This window comes from Agelaius tricolor, unplaced genomic scaffold (genome assembly GCF_023055355.1).
Source record: "Agelaius tricolor isolate 1412-34295 unplaced genomic scaffold, bAgeTri1.0.p SCAF_7, whole genome shotgun sequence".
NCBI classification, from domain to species: Eukaryota; Metazoa; Chordata; class Aves; order Passeriformes; family Icteridae; genus Agelaius; species Agelaius tricolor.
The window spans coordinates 11,351,518-11,371,466 of NW_027269267.1; the positions used below are offsets into that span (position 1 = coordinate 11,351,518).

Genomic DNA, 19,949 nt, shown 5'->3' on the forward strand with positions numbered 1-19,949 from the left:
GAGATTGCCCATGGTACTATGCAGTGTTCTTCAGCACGTTTTTAGCTTTGGGTGGTATAATTAATGTGGCTGGACTGCATGTTTGAGCAAAGTCTTCATCTTTCTGAGCTACTTGAGCTCTGCTTCCAAGTCTATTCCTGAATTTTATGTATTTGTGAGACCTTAGGTTATTTTATGAACTCTTTTCTGAAGAAGTATCTCTCAGCCACGTGTTTGTGTCACATTTAGTGTGTCAATGAGACCAATGAAAAAAACATATCCAAAACTTCTGGATATGAGAGTGACTTTGATGTGATCAGTAGTGAAGTCAAGTACTTGCAGTGTCCTGTGTCAGCAATTTATAAAGTGTTTGATAAGTAATCTTGACCAAAGAGCCATAAAAGCAATTCTAGGGTATAAACCTGGGACTGGATGGAATACTTTGGTGTGACAGTAGGTGAAGAGGTGAAGAGGCATATTTGATCTCTACAGAAACCTAAGTAGGAGCATATGAATTTCCTGCAGTATTTAAGATCTGCCTGATATAGTGACTTACTGACAAGAGTGAATTCTGTCTTCTGAGAGCATATCTAAGCCCTGAGTTCTTATTTAAGTTTAAAGAGAAAGAGTCTGATTCTAGATGGGAAGGATGGTGGTTTTTTGTTTGTTTGTTAGTTTAATTTCATATATATTTGCTCTATTACCTCCATTACTGTATGCTCACCTCTGTTCCTTCATTACCATCAAGTATACTTTAAGTTTAAAAGTGTGCATTTCACTGTTCTTACCTTCTTGCCTTTGGGTCTTGGAGCTGGTTTTCTTATCTGGATCTAGATGAAAACACTTAAATGACCTGACCAGTATGACTTCTGAATTAAAATATTTTAGGTTTTATTATGATAGTGGAATTATTTCTCTGTTACTGGAATGAAGGGAACATAGATGGAATAAGTGAATTTCTTTTCAACTGGTGTATTTGAGAAACTCGGTGATTCAAATAAATTGTTTTTTTTTTTAATTTAAAACTGAAAAACATGAACAGAAGTTAGTTTTCACCCCCAAGTAACCTGTCTCCTAAAAAATATGTTAAGATACAAGTTTATCTCATGTCAGACTTTGCTGGTGATATCATTATTTTTTTCAGTGATTTTGCCATTTTAACCTGATACTGTATTTACTGTGGGAGTACATGCATCTTGCTAGCAAATCCAAGAAAATACCAAATAATTATTTTCAGAATGTAAATCTTATTCAGAGACCCCTTGATACAGGAATTCTGTTCCATTTTGCTATTGATTTCTGGCTGCAGCAAAACATGGTTAGACTGCCACAGAGAGACCAATCAATATGATAGTTAAAGTTGCTATTTTGAAGGATATTGTTAAAAATTAATTCTTTTTTTCAGGCTCTGAACTTTTGCCAGTTATTTGCTTATTTCAAGACAGTCAACATACATTATTAAAGCACCTAAAATAAATCATGCAGAACATGATTCTAGTGTGGTTCAGCTTATTGAGAAAAACATAAAGCTATGGAACTTCATAGAGCTGAAAACTAATGAGGATGGACCTTTCTGTCAAATTCCTCTCCAGTACAGCAGCAGCTGGAATGCTTGAACACCTCAGAGGGCAGGGTAGCAACAGCAAGGCAACATATTAATTCATTTAATTAATTTTACCCATTTTAATGCAGCTGTTGAGTTTGGGGTACTGACACAGTAGAGCTTTAAAGGTGGAAGCCCTGGTGTTGTGGTCAGAGTTGGCGTGAGCAGGCTGAGGATTTGGGGTTCGGGGTCAGAAGGGAAAGCCCACGGAGGGAGGTGGTGGCATCACCTTCCCCACAGGACCCTGCAGCTGGTGGCAGCTCCTCTCTGCAGCCACCCTGCTCCTGAGCCTGACAGCTCCTCCTGTTGCTGTGCCAGCCCTCCTGGGGCTGCTCTGCAGGGCTGCCTGAGCCTCTGGTGCATTTAGAGGGGACTCCATTTCCACAGGGAGATGCCACAAGTGGGAGCTTTGGCCTGTTGGCGTCTCACTGAGTGTTTAAACATGTGAGGTGCCCCTGACACTGAGCAGGTTTGCAGTTAAAACATCAGCAGGGAGATAAAACCAACCTTCCTCATGGCAGTTTAAACCCAGCTCGTGTTAATGAGTAAACCAACCAACACTTGGTGAATTTTGTTTTGTTGTGACAGGAACAGCCAACATCAATTGTTACAGTGACTCTGATAACACTTGACTGCTGCACAGCAGCTTTCTCTCTGGGGTAACTTTACTGCATCTCTTGCTTAAAGCCCAGGAAGTCAGAAGATCCCGAGGCCACACTAGCATGACCTGGATTTCCGCTGAAAATCAAGATGAAGTGTACTTTTGCCCAAGTGCTTGCCCTTCCTGGCCCTTCCTCAGGACACCTCCAGTAGGGAGGATTTGACACAAGTGGTGCAGAAACACTGGAGCTTTTCCCACATTGCCTCTTGCCTAATGCCCACCAATTCACCTGTCCTTGATTAAGAACAGTTCATTGCAGTGGATCTTGCATGCTCGTAGAGAAGAACACCTGAAATAGTATAAATTCCTAACTGAAACCTAATCACCTATTGAACACCTATAAAAACTCCTTTTAAAAGGAGTCCTAAAACCATAATAGTTATTGTTCTGCTTGATCCAGTTTTAATAATGTGTAACATATGAGGCCTCTAGTTTCTGCTTTTTGTTTTGGATTGTTCTCTTTTAAAAAGATTTTATGTTTCTTTAGTTAATTGAGAATCATGTTATGAAACTTGTGTACCAATTCTTTTTCTCCAGACATCAACTATGTTACCAACAAAAACTTTAAATGTCAGAATATTTTTTTAAAAAGAAAAGAAGATTGCAAAAATTATTTGTAACAGAAGAAATTAGGATAATGCTTTGAACAGAAATAATTTCTTTTAAATATAAAATGCCTTCAATTTTTGTTTTAAAAGAATCTGAAAGAGGATTGTAGATATTCATGTTTTTAGGGAAGGATGAATGTATATATGAGTATCATAGGTGCTAAAACATGAGATACCTTATTTTTACATGTTGGTGTACTGTGAAAGAAATATTTCTTTACGTACAAATGATTTTTCTTCTAGAAAAGGTCATTTATAATAAACAGATATCAGATAGTTTTCACTGTTGGTTGGTAAAAGAAGAAAAAAAAACCCCGTCCTTTTGTCTTTCATAAGATTTTTTTCCTCCACACCTAGAGACAGTTGTGTATTTCAGCCTTTCCAGCTGTGTATTGTAAAAGGAAATCAGTATTAATTTGAAGTACTGGAATGCCAGCAGAACTCAGAGAGGTAAATTCTCTGCAAACTATGCAAAAGGACTTTAGGACTTTGCATGAGTAACTAAGTGGAAGTAAATGTTCCTGTAGAGGAAGATGCTCTTTGTGCTGTTACTGTTTGATCTCTGGAAAGAGAGAAGAAAAATTAGACATACTGAAAGTAACGGCATAATTATTTTGCTGCAGAAATGTTGCCAAAAGATTGACAGGGTGAGTGTGCTGACAGCATGTGCAGGTGGAGTGGGATCAGACATTCATTGCAGTACAGGGGTTGGAATGAGCATATTTGGTAGGAGCAGACCTCCTCCTAAAACCCAGAAAACTCTGCTGGTTTGTAGTCGGCCTTATGGTTCTGCTTTCAGAAAATGGTGTGTATGATTCTCTGCACATTTATGCTGTTTCCCTCCTACTCACTCCAATCTCAAATACAGATTTCAAAGGCAGATAGCTGAGCCCATTCTTAGACATCTCAGTAGAGGTGGCTGATTTTCTGACACATAGAACACTTGCAACTCCTACTTGAAAAATGTGCTTTGTTTGCCTTGTTGGATTGGCTTGCCTGAAAGAGAGTACAGGCTATGTTAGTAAAATACATATTTATATTTTACATCACACAGTAAAAGTTCTTATTTCTGTGGCTACAAGGAATTTTTCTTCATTAGTGTAACCTCAGACTAACACAATGTTTCTTTCTATTTAGGGTTTCCATCCTAGATATAATGACAAGAAAAGTAGACACTAAAAATAACAATATCCATTGAATTCACTGTTATCAGAATAGGATATATTTCTCTAGACAAGGATCAAATCTGAAACAAAACTATAAGTGCAGAAAGATTTGTTTCTTTAAACATTTGTTTCTTTATTTTATATATTTATTCATATTTTTATTACATGTAAATGAAAGCAGGTGTTTTCTCAGTCTTCAAAAAACATATCCAAGTCCATAAATTCCTTCCAAACACATGACATTAGCTAACAATTGAATACAAATTAATTGCTAGAGGTCTCAAAAAATGTATTATTTCGCTATGATCAAGGGAGAAATGTAAAACCTCATGCTATGGGCAAAACGTCAGGTCTGTGAATAAATATCTGCATACTAGAGACAAGTATATGTTCAAATTATTGTGTTAGTGCTCTTAAACAGTTACTATTCCAAAGCTGAGGCAGCCCAATGTAAATGAAATCAAGAAGCCCACACTGCATTTGCAGTTACTCTCAGCAAGAGATTGCTGCATCCTTAAATGCACCATGAAGTCTCTTTTAATCTGAATATAACCTAAATTGAAGGCTCTTTTGCCTGTTTATAAAAATAATATTTTCTGAAAACAGAGCCCAACTTGCTAAAGCTTTTTTTAATCTTCGGTTAGATGGAAGTAGCATTTGAATATGAAGCTTGGTTACATCTTTATTCTGGGACTTGTAGAATTTTAAACCCTAACAATGATAGATGCAACTTACACAGATTGCTTTCTGTAGGGCAAAGTTATACTTTTGGCTTCCATTCATCAGCACTTGATTCTCTTCTAGAGGACTAGCTCTTACCCTTTTTTATCTTGAAAAATGTGTTGGGAAACCAGAAATGCCTTAATTATATTCATAAGCTTATCTTCACAATGGAGAGGACCTTTTTATCGTTCTTTTTAATCAAGTCATTAGCATGGAACTCAGAGATGTAATCATAGCAGACTGGAATTGGGGTCATGCCATAGGCTAGCTGAATAGGAGGCTTCTTGGCATGGTGATGTATAGCTATTTCACAACAATGCTTTTAACTCAGTAAGTCTGCCCTTTAATTATATTTTAAATCTCATTTGAGAAGTTTTTATCATTATGTAAATTGTTCAGTGAATGGTCTCATTCTAAAGACTCAATAAAAGTTTTGCTTATGGACTGGAAGAGAAAATTACTTAAGAGCTTGATGGGGGAATGGGGAGCATCAAAGAAGGAAAAAAAACCAAAAAGCAAAAAACAAATGCAACAACCAGTTTTTAAAAGAACTATGACATTTAAAAGAGAGAACTTCCAAGGGACAGAAATGCTTCACTGGTTTGATCCATCATTAACCTAAATCATATCATCTTCAGATACAAATGTTCTCCTTCAAAAAAGTATACATTTCTTTCTGTCCCAGTGGTAACAAGCAGCTCACAAGGAGAGACTGCTGTAAAGCCTAGTGCAAACTGCCTTCTGTTGCCAAAAACAAACAGATCAAGTGCACCTTGCACTGAATCTATCACTCAGGTGCTTAAAATGCATTTGATTTGCTGTGCCCTTAATTCAACATCTCCAGAACTGTAACACTCACAAAACTATCCCTCTGTCTAGCAGACAGGAGGATAAGCTGTGTTCCTGAGAGTGGTGCCATGTGCATGGATTTCTGTGCCTCCAAAGGCTGCTGGAGTGTGCCAGAGCACTTAAAAAATGTCTCAAACTCTCTAAACACTCACACAGAGTTTATGCTTTAGGCAGAATCATAAATTTAGAGGAGTTTAGATGTAATTAAATGAAATCAAGTGGGATAATTAATTTGAAATCCAATTGCTAAACTGCTAATATGTGCTTTACAGAACTGCAAATAGAGGAGAACTAGGGTCCTTTAATTTCTTTAAATTATTGCATAATGAATTTTTTCTACCTTGTATAAAAGATAAATATTTTGTCATCTGTGCTGCATTGATTTCCATGTTTTCCATAACTAACCTATAGTCCAAGAAATAGAACAAACTCCTTCTTCCTAGGGCTTCATTTTACTTCCAGACTATCAATCCCTCTCTGGTGTATTGCTAAAATAATGGCAGATTTTGACATGTGTCATGTCCTTTATATGCCATGTCTATATATTGCACGTGGGATATGAAGGATATTGACACTAATTAATTGTTTCTGCTAAGATACCTCAAACCACATTGAATTCTTGCAGGAGTAGCTGTGCTGGGTGGAAGCTAACAGAGCTTTGAGTGCGTTGGATTTCACAGCAATAGCTCAGCTGTGCTTAGCAGGGCTCTGTGTAAAATAAAACCTGTGGAGCCACAGGTGAATTTCTTCTGCCTACAAAAGGAATTAGGGCAGTGAGGAGCTGTGCTTCCATGGAGAATGGGAGCAGGAATTCAAAGGGGGAACAACTGAATTGGCCAAGTGAGAAATACACCCATCCCCTAGCTTTTTGGCAGCATTGGCTGTGATCACTTACTACCTTCCTGTACTTCTCTGAAATCATTTGTGGTGGCTGCAAGAGCTCAGGAAAAAAGTGAAACAGCCAGAGCAACTTTCCTCACCATGTTTTGCCCAACAAGATTTTTTTTCCTCACGGCAAAATGCATTTCATCTCTCTATCACCCTAGTTCTGTCTTAGTTGCACACTTTTTCTATATAATAAAATAATGTAAATACACATTTTTAAATGTGTAGAAACCTCTAATACATGTTCAGTTCAGTTTTTACAAACAAACATTGTGGTGCCTTTGGTCATCTAACTGTATAGTTCATGTTAATAAAGGAGGACTTCACTCAGCCCCTAATGGAGCTGCAGTTCTTTGCAGGCAGTTCAGCTCACTCTAAGTAACTTGTGATCAAAAAGATGCTTTTCATTTTGCTCTCTGCTCTTTTTAAGTGAAGATAGCCAATCTTTTTTCAGCACAGTCTCAGTAATAACAACTACAGCAAAAATGCAGCATACACTCCAACTGTAACTCAGTAGAATTATACCAGAATTGATTTTTTTATCCTCTGTAGTCTTTTCATGTGTTTGAACACATTGGAAAATATGAAAGTGAAATAAATAATATATGTTTAGTCTATATGCTATACTTCATGGTATGACATGTAATGGCAGCATGCTTTTGCAAATACTTTAGCAATTTTTGAGATTCAATAGCTCTTCCTGCTTTACTGTTGACAAGAAAAAGAATAATTGTGTTTTTAAAAAGTGGATTTATTTATTTCAGAAAACAAATAAAAGGTGTATAGATCTTTTTCTTATATGTTCTCTGCTTCTCTTGGGATCTGTTAGTGTCACAAAGAAAGGTTCTGAAATGCACCAACCTAAATGGAGAAAATATCACTGTTGTTGTCTGGCTTCTTTGTCGGTGTAGGCTTCCTGAATAGCTGCAGTAAACTGCTTTTGGGAGCATTAGAAGCAGTGCAGTATACACAAGTAATTAGGAATAAGGGAATCTCAGCCTTGAATATTAAGCTTTTGATAAGAATACTTCACTTTTCATGTTCATTGTCCACCTAACCATCCAGATGTTTTGTGATACTATGTGATATTCTGAAATTAAAAAGGATGTTGTTTGCTTTTATTTTCAGAATTATGTATGTGTCTGGAGAAAGAAATAAAATATGTAGACTATAAGACACATTTTCTAAACACAAGAAAAACGTGGAAAGGTTTTTTTTCCTTCAATTTGTCTTATATATTGCTATGAGTGTATGTGTGGTAAAACACCAAGAGGGCATAGATTTGACAGCTTCCTACTGTGAACAGTTATTCAACATGTTCCATGGCACATGTTCTTGCCAAGGAAAAGGAACAAGTTTGTAAGTTTGGTGTTTCCATCACTACCCTGAAAACTAAGAACTTGAGCAACAGGTAGTGCATGTAATTCTTGTGTCCAATAATAGATTTATTGTTTATTAAATGTAGAAGGACTTTAGAACTATACAGACATTAACTGTTAACTTTTTTCTGTGGACTTTATCCTTTCCTACATGTTGTTTCAGTTGTTTACATCAGTATTGTTATACTTAACCTAGTTTAAATAATATCTCCAAATACATACATGGAAGGAAAGAAATTTGGTAATAGGGTATTCTTCATTCAAGTAAACAAAAATGAAGTATTACAGCTGGAATTTGAAGCTAGCAACATTCAGACTTGAAATAAAATACAAATTTTCAAGTAAGGACATTCATACCTGGAATATTGTACATTTTTATGTGCCTTAATAATGCCATTTTTAAAAATATAGATTGCCTGAACAACAGTAAATAAATACTATATTTATAATACACTTGCATTCTGCAGAGTTACCTCTGATGTACATCAAACTCATTCCTAAGTACTTTACTGCTTGAATGACAATAGATAAGTAAAATGGTTGGAGAGGGATTCTTACTCTGTACCAAAGATGTTGCTGGCCCACCTTAAATCTTCCCCAAATATAATCCTAGTCATTGCTGTGAAAGGTATCCAGTTAAGGACATTTGGAACAGCAGCAGGTGAACAAGGGCAATCTACTCATGATTCAGTGCAGCTAACAATGCACTTAAAATATCAAATAAAACCAATTCAATTAAGAACGCACCAAGTAGACAGATTGTGTGTTCCCCTCTTTCAAAGTCATTCTTCTGAAGAAAATTACAACAAATTTCCATTGGGGACTCTCTGTGATGCTCAGTTAGTGCTGGGTCTTGTTCTCAAATGCCATAAATCATTTCCTCTCCCCCAGTTTATCTCTAGCACTCCCATTTCAGGCAGCAAGAAACCACCACCAGAAATCTTAGTGCTTCAGCATCCCAGGAGAAAATGTGGAGCTTTATTCACAATTCAGTATTTCTTTGTATCTTTGTGTGCTTCTTTGTTTGAAAGTAAAAGTATTTTTGTGCAAATGTGGCTGCATACGAAGTACATGTACGCTCATTCATGTACATGTTGGAATTATTATTATTATTATTTTTATTCCATTTGATGACCTTGATTCAACCACTGTTCTCTGCAAATGAATCTGACCTTGTGGAGCTGCAGCATGCAAACGTCTTGGGGAAGGGCAGCCAGCACACAAAGGCTGCATTGAGTGTGTGGGCAGGCAGGAATGCTGGTACCAGGCAGCTCTCTAAAGAATGTTCTTTTGGCAGAAACAGCCGTGCTAAAAATGAGGGGGAAAAAATGAATTCAAAATTTCGAGCTGGCCTGCGGTTCCGAGGCGATAAGAAAAGTTGGCTGTTCAACATGAGCTGCCAGTTGCATATTCTGGGTCCTTGCTATTCTCAGGCCCTCCTACAGCCCCAACCAGTGTTTTGATACAGCACAAAGTGGCTGTTTATTGCTATTGACTGCTGGGGCCTGTGCTCCAAAATGCGTTCTGTCAACAGAATGTAAGTGAACTTGGCATTTTAAAGCCTGGCTGCTGCAGACTCCTAGATTCCTTGGAATTGCCATGCAGCAGGACCAGTGTTGCAGTCCCCAGCTCAAACTGAAAATGTTGCACAGGAAGACGTATCATGTGCAGGTCAGATTTACCTGAGACCCTGAGATTTTGTGGTTCTTTGCTTTTTCACATCAGCACAGTTATTGTACCTTGTCCTTGCTTTGTTGCCTATCACAGGCTACACCTTTGGCTCTCTAAATTTTGCTCAGTATGTTCTGTGTGGGAAAAAAGGTCATATTCAATGCAAATGGCCTTCATGTGAAAGGGAAACATGTCTTTGTATACAAGACATGATATTGCTGTAAAAGGAGTAATCAAAACCTGTGCTCTGTGTGGCATATTTTTCCACTCTTTTGAAAAATGTTCGTTTCTGTGATTTTTTAAAGAAATCAGATATATTGTTTTCTATTACTTCCATAGGAACTACAGGCAGAAATTGATGCTCACACTGACATCTTTCATAACCTGGATGAAAATGGGCAGAAAATCCTGAGGTCCCTGGAAGGCTCTGAGGATGCAACCCTGCTGCAGAGACGTCTGGATAACATGAACCTCAGATGGAGTGAACTTAGGAAGAAATCTCTAAACATTAGGTAGGACCTGAACCTAAGGAAAAGCCTATCGTTGGTGTATTGGAATGCTACAATTTGCAAGTGAAAAGGTTTAATTTTGTTTCTGTTAGCACTGGTTTTGTCTATTTTGAAATTATTTGTGCTGCTTTGTATGTTGGCTTAACTTTGTGAGAACGATTCAGTTTTCGGGTGTGAAAATGACAGTAGAGGATTAGGGATTGAGGCATATGATGGGGTTTTGTGATTACAGAAACTGTAACTGTACCCCCTCTAAATGTAGGCTTTTTCTAGAGCTGAGTATGACTTACCAGTGAGTCATGAAAGAGAGTGATTAAATAGCCAATATTTATGATAAGCTTCATTTTAAAGACTGCTGTTTCCAGTGCAAAACTTAAAATATCCTCACAAATGAGAAGAGAAATTATTTAAGATTTTAACTGTTGTCAGGAGAGTGGGCAGAACTGCTCAATAAAATCTAGGGGTAAAAGAAATCCATAGGTAGTATCATGAGAGGAAACACTTCTGTTTGCAAGGAGAAATATAATAAATGGTAACATTACAAATTATCAAGTGGTCCTTCAGGCTTCAATGGACTGAAGGTTTCATTTCAAAAGAAATTGTCCTGGAAACTTTTCTCCAGAAATAGTTTTTGCAATAGGCAACCCAGCTCAGCTGCACTCAGTCTTGGGCATTTTTTCATTTTTTTACTTGCTGTGTGTTGGTGGTAGTTCAGAGGGCAGCAAAAGACAGAAGTGTTTTCCAAAGTAATGTATGAAATATTAGCTTTTTTCAGCTCAGGTCCTGAGGGAGGTCAGGCTGTGTAATGACAAAAACCATCTTTGTATCATCAATCATTAAAAATAAATGAAGGCTGTGATGTTGAAAAGATATTTGTAACTAAAGAAAAAGAGACATATTCCTCCTTTTCTTTCCTTCTGAAGAGCAAAAGAAGAGGAATAAAACCCTTCAAAGTATCTGAGATATTTTCTTCGCATGCATTTTACCCATGAACATGTTCAAATACAGTGATTTTTGAGATAAAAATAGTCAGTTGTCCAAATATCACTAATTAAATGTATGGGACTTTCTGTCTTTCATTTTTTACAGTTAATGTATTGTTGTCATTAACTGAGTCAGAACCAGTAAACCCCAGTTATAGCACAGTGATTTCCTGCACTGCACATTCAAAGCAACAAACTTTCCCTCTTAAATCTGTGCTTCCAATAAAAGGCTTAAGGTCTTCAATAACTTAGTGATTAGGATAAGAAACAATTCCTAAATTACCTGACATTTGGTTGAAGTGTTGCTGGCCACCAGACTAAATGAAAAGGCTCTTTCCAGTCTGCCTGTTTGGAGCTCTTTCTATCCATAGCACAGAATGGAATAGATTTCCTCATAACTAGCAATGCTTACACAAAAGAGGTATTAGAGAAAACATATGAAATGTTCTCCAGACATCAGTCCCACAAGTTTCTTTATTTAGTGTAATTTTTATTCTGCTGAAACAGAAGACCCTGGATGGGCATTCTTTTCTAAATGCATTAGATAAAATATATGGCAGATATTAAAGAGAAGCCAAGCTCTTTTCCATTCCTAACTTTCTTTTATCCTGATATGTCAGCACATTTTACCCTAAAAAACACTTTCTTTCTCATAAATATGTTTTTATACTGTTTTAGTATTATCTCTTTTGTCTGCACATCTTGGAACAGTCATAAATACATGAGTGTGTGCATATAATGTACACTGGTGTATGCATGCATAAAACCATATTCCTGAAGATGAAGAACAGAACAAGACAGGTTCTAGAAAAAAAAAATCACCTAACTGAGGAAAGTCAGAGCACAGCAGCAGTAACACAACCCCTTTCAGGTCACTCTTTTTGCATTTTTCCCTGTAAAGCCAGGGGAAGCAGGGAAGAAGTGTTTGCTTCCATTTGCTGCCCTTCTCCAGAAGAGCTGGAAGCTTGCCTCTGCCAAGATAAACACGAGACAAGGGAATTAGCCTGGATCAGAAACTTGGCTCCTTGTCTGTCTCCTGTCCTAAAATCCTGTGGTCCTTGCTCTGGTTGTTGCCTCCTGCAGCTCTCCATAAATATCCCAGCTTCTCTCCCCCTTGCTCCTTTCAGAGGTGTCATAGAATTAAAGAATGGTTTGGGTTGGCAGGGACTGTTAAGGTCATCCAGTGCCACCCCCCTGCCATGGGCAAGGACACATTCAGGTTGCTCAAAGCTACATCCAGCCTGGCCTTGAGCCCTTCCAGTGATGGGGCATCCACAACTACCCTGCACAATTTGTTCTAGTGCCTCACCACCCTAACTGTAAATAATTTATCACATCTAAACATACATATAATCTAAATTTTTTAGCTTGCAGTGCCTTCTCCAGACTTCACTGCCTGCAGGACTGGCCTCCCCCTGCTGTGAAGCAGTTTTGCCCCAGCTCCCAGATGCCCTATGAGAGAGCAGATCAAAAGGCCTGGTCTAGGAGTGTCCTTCACATGTAGGATCTATGTGTGTCCTTCACATGTAGCATTTACATTTGAAAAAAGAGAAGATTTTGCATTAGCTCACATACTTTGAGAGCAGCTGAATTTTCTGTCCATGTGTGGCTGATCTGTCCCTTTCCTTTCTCTTTCCTTGCCACTCTACCTGATGTAAGAGGTTGGAAAGAAGACAGGATTCACAGAGCATTTCAGAAAAATACAACTGTCCCTACCTTCATCAATTCATCATTTCCATATCCAAACTAAGTAATAAGGTTTGCAAAAATGCTGAGTCCCTATTTTTCACATTTCTTTATAGAACATTAGATATAAGGTATAGGAGTAGATTTCTTAGTGTCAGAAGAGAATGATTTTATATACAATCACTGTAGAAGAAGATAAATGTTATATGAACAAAGATAGAACTTAAACAGAAATGCATGAAATAAAAGAAAATTTGTCTTTATTTCCCAGCACACTTTTTTTACTTTACTGTTATGTAATACTCCTTTGGTTTGAGTTACTAAGAGGATTTCTTATGTTACTTGGAGGTGGAATTTTTCCCTAACCAGAAATTAAAAAATAGCATATTAATAAGTCCAGAAAGACAAAATTTTAGTGGGTTTATCTATGTTACAGAAAAAAGTGAATATTTTGTCAGTCCAGCCACACTAAACAGTTGCAGGAATTTAGAAGCTCAATACGTGATCCCAAAAAACCACATTTATGCATATGTAGAGGAAATATTTATAAAATGTCCTTATGCAGACTTTTTTGCATAAAATGCTATTTTGTCTTTTAATTTTCCCAGTGTTTCAAATAGTTTCATTACATCTCTGTTTAAATGGCACTGATATTAGGCTGGATGTGTGTATGAGGATTCTATTGGCTTTAACAATTTCCTTGTGGCTTTCTTTAAAGAATGACATTGGTTCTCTTATCTTAATAAATTAAGAGAATGAATCTTATGTAAGTTGAATGGTTTGTGAAGTGGTTTAGAGAAATGCTTGCTCTTCACTGAGTAGGGAAACACTCTCTACATTTCAGGTAAATAATTTCCTAGTAATCCTAAGTGATGACTACATTTCTCATGCTAGTCCTGCATAATATTTGTGCACTTCTAGTGAGACTGACAATTCAGCACAGCCATTACTCACTGCTGAAGAGGGAAACTAAAAAGCAAAAAAAAACCCAACCAATCAAAAACAAAAATCAGGAGATGTGAAAAAAAGCCAAGACTGTGGAACCAAATTTAAATCTGTGTTGCCAGAATCTAATTCAAAGCTACTGAAGCTATTCAAAAATCATTAACTTAATGAAACACTAGGATCTTTCTCAGTAAATAAGCTTGTACATTTTGGTTTTTACTTCCACTGTGACTGAATCTATCTTTTATTTAACACATGCTTTCAGATCCCATTTGGAAGCCAGTACCGACCAGTGGAAGCGATTACATCTCTCTCTTCAGGAACTTTTGGCATGGCTGCAGTTGAAGGAGGATGAATTAAAACAGCAAGCACCCATTGGTGGAGATCTCCCCACTGTGCAGAAACAGAATGATATTCATCGGGTATGTTGGGTTGTTTTTTTTTTTTTAATTATCTTTTGGTCATGTTTTTTTCCTTTGCTGTCTAGTGCTGCATGGCACAGTCCTTGTTGGAAAGAATTCCAGCTTTCAAACACAGCAGAGAAAATCAGCCTTTTGGAGAAGGAGGGGTCAATGCCCATGACCTTCAGAGACCTGTCAGAGACAGGCAGATTTCATAGCCAGAACAATTACTAACCTAGTAAGTTTTGAGGATTAAATAATTAGTTCTGATTGTTTTTCTAGATCAGGCATTCCAACTTCATGTATGCTTTTTGAAACCCTAGTTTGGATTTTGGGAACATTTGTGACAAGAGTAGCTGGTATCAGTTCTATTGCACAACTCTGCACCATGACACTGTTGTGAAAACTGTCTGTGGTTTCATCAGGGAATTCTTGTGGAAATTCTAATGGGGGACCATTCTAGAGTGAGATTGGTATTAAAAGAGAACCTATAATAGGGCACTTGTACTCTTGAAGTTGTTTGGCTTTTCTTTTAAACCCACCAAATGAGCAACTCCCAGAATAATACTTCAAGAATAATTCTTCAGACAAAGATTCACACTGATTTTTTGTTGTGATGAGGGTATGCCTAATGTATGTCTTCAGTGTTTAATCAATTCACACCAGTCTGATGTTAACCCAATGTCTGCTTTCACCTAAACAGTCTTGAATTTCATATGCCAGTAATTTGGTTATGCCATTGAGGTCTATTCAGGTCTGAATGAGAAATCTCAGTTCTAGTGCCTTTATTGTTCAATATACATTCAAGCTCTCCTCTCCTTCATCTCCATGTGTCTTTAATGACATCATAGAAGGTTTTTACTTCCTGTTTGATGTCCAATTATGCTTCAGGGTGTTACCTAAAAAGTTATTTCAAACAAATGTAATTTTTGTTGAAAAATTTGAATTATCAGTCTGTCAACTTGATTTCATGAGAAAAGAATATTCCAAATGCAATGATCATCCTCTCAAAGCATTGTGCTGTATATTTGTAACTTCCTTTGGGAAACTTGCCACAAAAGGTGCTGTTTCTGAAGTTCCTAAAACTCTGATTTTATTTTTTTATGGAGAAATGTGAAATGGTGCTTTAAAACAAAATAGGATCAGTGCTTTTCCTGTTCATCAGGTAGCTGTATATTAATATTGCTCTAACATATTGTCCTTTCTCATGGGGAGGGAAATATTTGAGAACAGATAATGAGATCAAATTTGCAAAGCAAACATGACATATCTTGCTGCTTTAAGACCCTGAGTTTGTGAAAAGTTAGGAAGTACAAGTCAGACATGGCTTTTTCCATAGGCACACAGGCATTCCTCTAATGCAACAAAGTGATGGGAAGTAGTGTCAATATGGTTTGTCAAGGACCTATCTTCACTGAACGATTGAGAAAGCAAAAGGGAAACAAACAAAAAACATCTCTGTCTCTCTCAGTGGCAAGTTTTTCTAAGATAGTATAATGTTTTTCTGCAAGGGGCATTTTCGTCACATTTCCTAGGTCTTCCCTCTGGAGATGTGATGTGTAGGATGTGTCTTTCTCACAAAATTTTATGTGGGACTTAAAGCACTATCACAGAGACAGTGAGGTGAAAACATCCATGACTTTACGGGGCAGCACCTTTCCTTTTTTCACCTTTCCCCTAAGAAAGTTAAGGCAAGTGTTATATATAACCATGAAAGTTAAGAGAAGCCTGAGGTCTGTTTTAGCCATAAAGTAGCAACTTCCATAAAGTAGTTTGAAAGGCTATCCGGAATATCAGGATGAAAGAAGCAATATAGATGTTGCTTTAAGTCAGTGTGACATTAACTCAAACTCTTTCTCCAAAGACAACTCTTGAGCCAAAACAAGAGTTAGAGAGAGATTTCTATAGAGTTGTTACAACAAAACTTTTTCTGTCTAAATAATATTTAAGTATTTGAGAACATTTTCTCCTTGACAGAAGAAATATTTTTTTATCTAAAGAAATTACTTCTTATAGTATTTTAGTGTTGTATATTTCTCTAAAGCAGTTTAAGGGTTTCCAAGAATTCATGATAAAGCTGGCAAGTCTTCAGTGGTGAAGTCTTCAGCAGTGAAGTCTTCAGTGATGTCTCTGTCACACACCAAACAAATGAAGTATTTGGATTTTTAGGGATAAGAATTATTGTATAAAATTAGGATACTATGAGTAGGGGCAAAATGACTTAATAAAATAGATCTCAGTTCTCTTTTTTAACTTCTCTGCTACTTGCAGGTACATAACACAGAGCTTTGGTCATCCAGTCTAGTATCAAAACTAGAATGCTTTATTTCCTTTCAGAAATACTTTTTCCTTTTCCTATTTTGTAGCATTTCAGAAGCATGAGTGTAGGTATGCTGATTCCCTGTGGAAAAAACAACATAACAGAATACATGAAATTAATTTGCCTTGTCTGATCTTCAACTGTCTCTGACAGAAAAAGGAAAAACAGTCAACATGGAAGTTGACTTCGAGTTGCCATTGACAAAATCTATGTTTGCAACATGTTAGTTGGTTGGTTGGCTTATTAGTTGGTTGGTTGGTGGGTGAGTTGGTGGGTTGGTGGGTTGGTTGGTTGGTTGGTTGGTTGGTTGGTTGGTTGGTTGGTTGGTTTATTAGTTGGTTGGTTGGTTGGTTGATTAGTTGGTTGGTTGGTGGGTGAGTTGGTGGGTTGGTTGGTTGGTTGGTTGGTTGGTTGGTTTATTAGTTGGTTGGTTGGTGGATGAGTTGGTGGGTTGGTTGATTGGTTGGTTGGTTGGTTGGTTGGTTGGTTGGTTTATTAGTTGGTTGGTTGGTGGGTGAGTTGGTGGGTTGGTTGATTGGTTGGTTGGTTGGTTGGTTGGTTTATTAGTTGGTTGGTTGGTGGGTGAGTTGGTGGGTTAGTTGGTGGTTGGTTGGTTTATTAGTTGGTTGGTTGGTTGGTTTATTAGTTGGTTGGTTGGTGGATGAGTTTGTGGGTTGGTTGATTGGTTGGTTGGTTGGTTGGTTGGTTTATTAGTTGGTTGGTTGGTGGGTGAGTTGGTGGGTTAGTTGGTGGGTTGGTTGGTTGGTTGGTTGGTTGGTTGGAGCTTTTTTTCCCCTGGGCATTATGGACTTTGTCACTCTAAAAGGTTCTTTTAAAGAAGCAGATATACAATGGCTATATTGGAATGAACATCTTAGCTGATTTCTGAATATAAGAAAAACGTTTTCAAATGTTTTCACAAGTGTAAAATTATCTAGCTTAAAACTGGAGCCCAGTACTGAAAAGCTGAGAGGTTTGGGCCTTTGCTTAAGAGCAGAGCTTAGCTCTCAGGGTGTTGCATGTGAAACTAAACAGTAGTTCTGTGTTGATCTTGAGAAAAAGAATCTGCTGACTCTTCATTTTGTAATTCTGAAAATTAGTCTTCAGCAAACTAGAGAAGCACCTATCAGATCTGACCAATCTTTTAAATGACTAAAATCTCCAGTTTTGGTCTTTCTTCATAAATACAATGTTTGGTTTTCCTTCTGTGAAGGATTGTTTTTGTCAGGTAATGCCAGAACTGAACCCAGCTAAGTTCTTCACTTGATGAGTGAATGAGTCTCATCAGGGGAAGACTGTTTAAATGCAGTTTAACTGATTCAATTGAGAAATAACACGATGAATGCCAACACGATTTTATGCCTGAATCCTTTTTCTAAAGTGTTGCAAGCTGTTTTTATTTTTTTCCCTTAAAGGTAAAATTTAAAGAGGAGCAAACATATTTAACTTCTCTATCATTCAGAAGAGCATCTGAAATACCACAGAGAATCATAAAAAGAGATTTAAAGAAGTCAATTCTTACCACTTGAGTGCTCCTAGTTGCCAAGATTTGCCTTAAAAATTTTAAGAGTATGATTCAGATTAAAATTTCAAATGTTTGAATCTGTGCCAGAGGCAAGCTTGAACTCAACTGAGAAGAGGGGTATCCATGCAGTTAAAATCATTGTTGTGTTATAAATGTGAGGTGCTTTTTAGACAAGGAAATTTGTAATGTATCACAAATATGCCCACATAACTGCTATTTGTTTGAACTTATACATATAGTTGGTCATTTTTTCAATTTTTGAAAGAAATTGTCTCTATTCCAAAGTCTTAGAATGTGTGGGGAGGAGTAGTGGTGGTGGTGTAGTCAATGATAAAAAATACTCCTGTTCTTCAAAACATTATTTAATTATCTTACATTTTTCTTTGTTTTGCTAAGTATCAAAATATTGCTTTAGTGAAATTGAATTAACAACTGTGTGCATGTTACTGTTAATCTAATTTAAGTAACTCAGGCATCATGCAGATTGCCTGCTATGTCTTTCATTCTTTTAAGAGTTGCCTCATTTGCTGTGTAGTGATTTTATTAACAGCATAAATAGCATTTATGAACATAGAGGGCACTTATTAACAATTCCATGAAAACCCTTTCACATGAAATCTGTAGCATGACTGCCTAAGGAGGAGTACAGTTCCTGCTTCAACACATTAACCAATTATGGGTCCACAGTTGATATCTACTTCTAAATATTAGGACAAACCCCATATTTTGAAAAGCATTCTGTTTGGCAAATGTGTTGAATTAATATGATTGTACTCTTTATCTTTAAAATACTTTGAAAGCAAAAATTCCTAGTTTTTAACTAACTGAGATTAATGTTGGTTTTACTAATGCAACTTTTTTCTCATTATATTTTCATTTTTCAATTTAAACAATCATTGTTTCTTCATTTAAAGAGATTTAAGGACACTCATGAGGTGGTAGAGGTCCGAGATAAGCTGATCAATATATGCATTATTAAAATGCTGGACAGAATGCCATTACTGCTGTAGTGTTGATGACAAATAGACATGCTTAAATAAAGTAGTTTACTTACTTTTTTGTCAGGTCATACATTATGTGTATTCGATTTCCTCTACAGTCACCAGGAAGTGTGGAAGAAGTTAAGGAATTCAATGAAATTAGCCTGCAATCATTAGTTGTACATTAGAAATTCATTTAGGCTAAGTCTGATTTCAGTGATGGCCTAGTTATTATAAAGATGTATTTGTCAGGGCTCTAGATAGATAAATTCCTTTTTTTCCCCTCCAAAAAAAAAGAAAAAGTTGCTATTTATGATTTTTACTGGTAATGTATACATATCTCACAACAAAACTTTAATCCAAAAAGCAGCTTTATCTTCATACAGTAAGAACTTTCTTTTGGAATGGGTCAGTATGAAATGAACATTCATTATTTTTAATGCTGTTCTGTCCTACTGCTTCAGCCTCATGTTTTTTTCATCCTCTCCTTTTCAAATTTCTTTAATTGAAACATATTTTAACTTGGTGGAAATCTGCACATCAAAACGAGGGAAGGAGATGAACACTGTAAATACTGTGTATTACTCTATAACTCAGGACTATAATTTTACAGACTATAATTGCCTCCACCAGCTCCAACATTCAGACTGGAAAAGTTGGGAGGAAAAAAGTTTGACACATTGGCTCAGTTTTCCTTTATTAATAAAGAAGGCACCTTTTCTGTTTGTGACAAAATACAAAATGTGCAAAGTCAGAAGTTCCTATTAGCATTTGTCTGTTGTTTTGAGGAAGACACAATGATTCCTGCCCACAGGCTTTATGGGATTCATTTCACATATGTTCTCCTTCTGTTGCACAAGAGGTACAGGAGGACTGTGGCTTTAAACCTCTTTTGGAAAGATAATGCCACTCAGTGCATTTGATTGCTGTAGTTTTCTGCAAAAACATTACAAGCTGAAAGTAGGTATTTTTTGTCCTTCTTCTGGTGTGCACATGTACAGAGCCAGGGTGAGCTGTCTACAGCAGCAGCAGTCCTTACAGAAGTCCTTACTCACTCCCAAATGCATAGTTCAGAG

General features: G+C 36.9%; 1 protein-coding gene across 13 annotated transcripts in view; it reads left to right on the plus strand.

The window, feature by feature from the left end:
- DMD (dystrophin) overlaps positions 1-19,949 on the plus strand; it is a 1,148,686-nt gene that overhangs the window by 940,021 nt on the left and 188,716 nt on the right. For 11 of the 13 annotated variants that reach the window (XM_071430346.1, XM_071430344.1, XM_071430345.1 and 8 more), the window contains 2 exons: positions 9,864-10,036; positions 13,913-14,069. In XM_071430346.1, coding sequence (XP_071286447.1) covers positions 9,864-10,036; positions 13,913-14,069 — 330 coding nt within the window. Of the gene's footprint in view, positions 1-9,442; positions 9,525-9,863; positions 10,037-13,912; positions 14,070-19,949 lie in introns of those variants that run through there. The other 2 variants (XM_071430351.1, XM_071430350.1) reach the window with 1 other exon arrangement.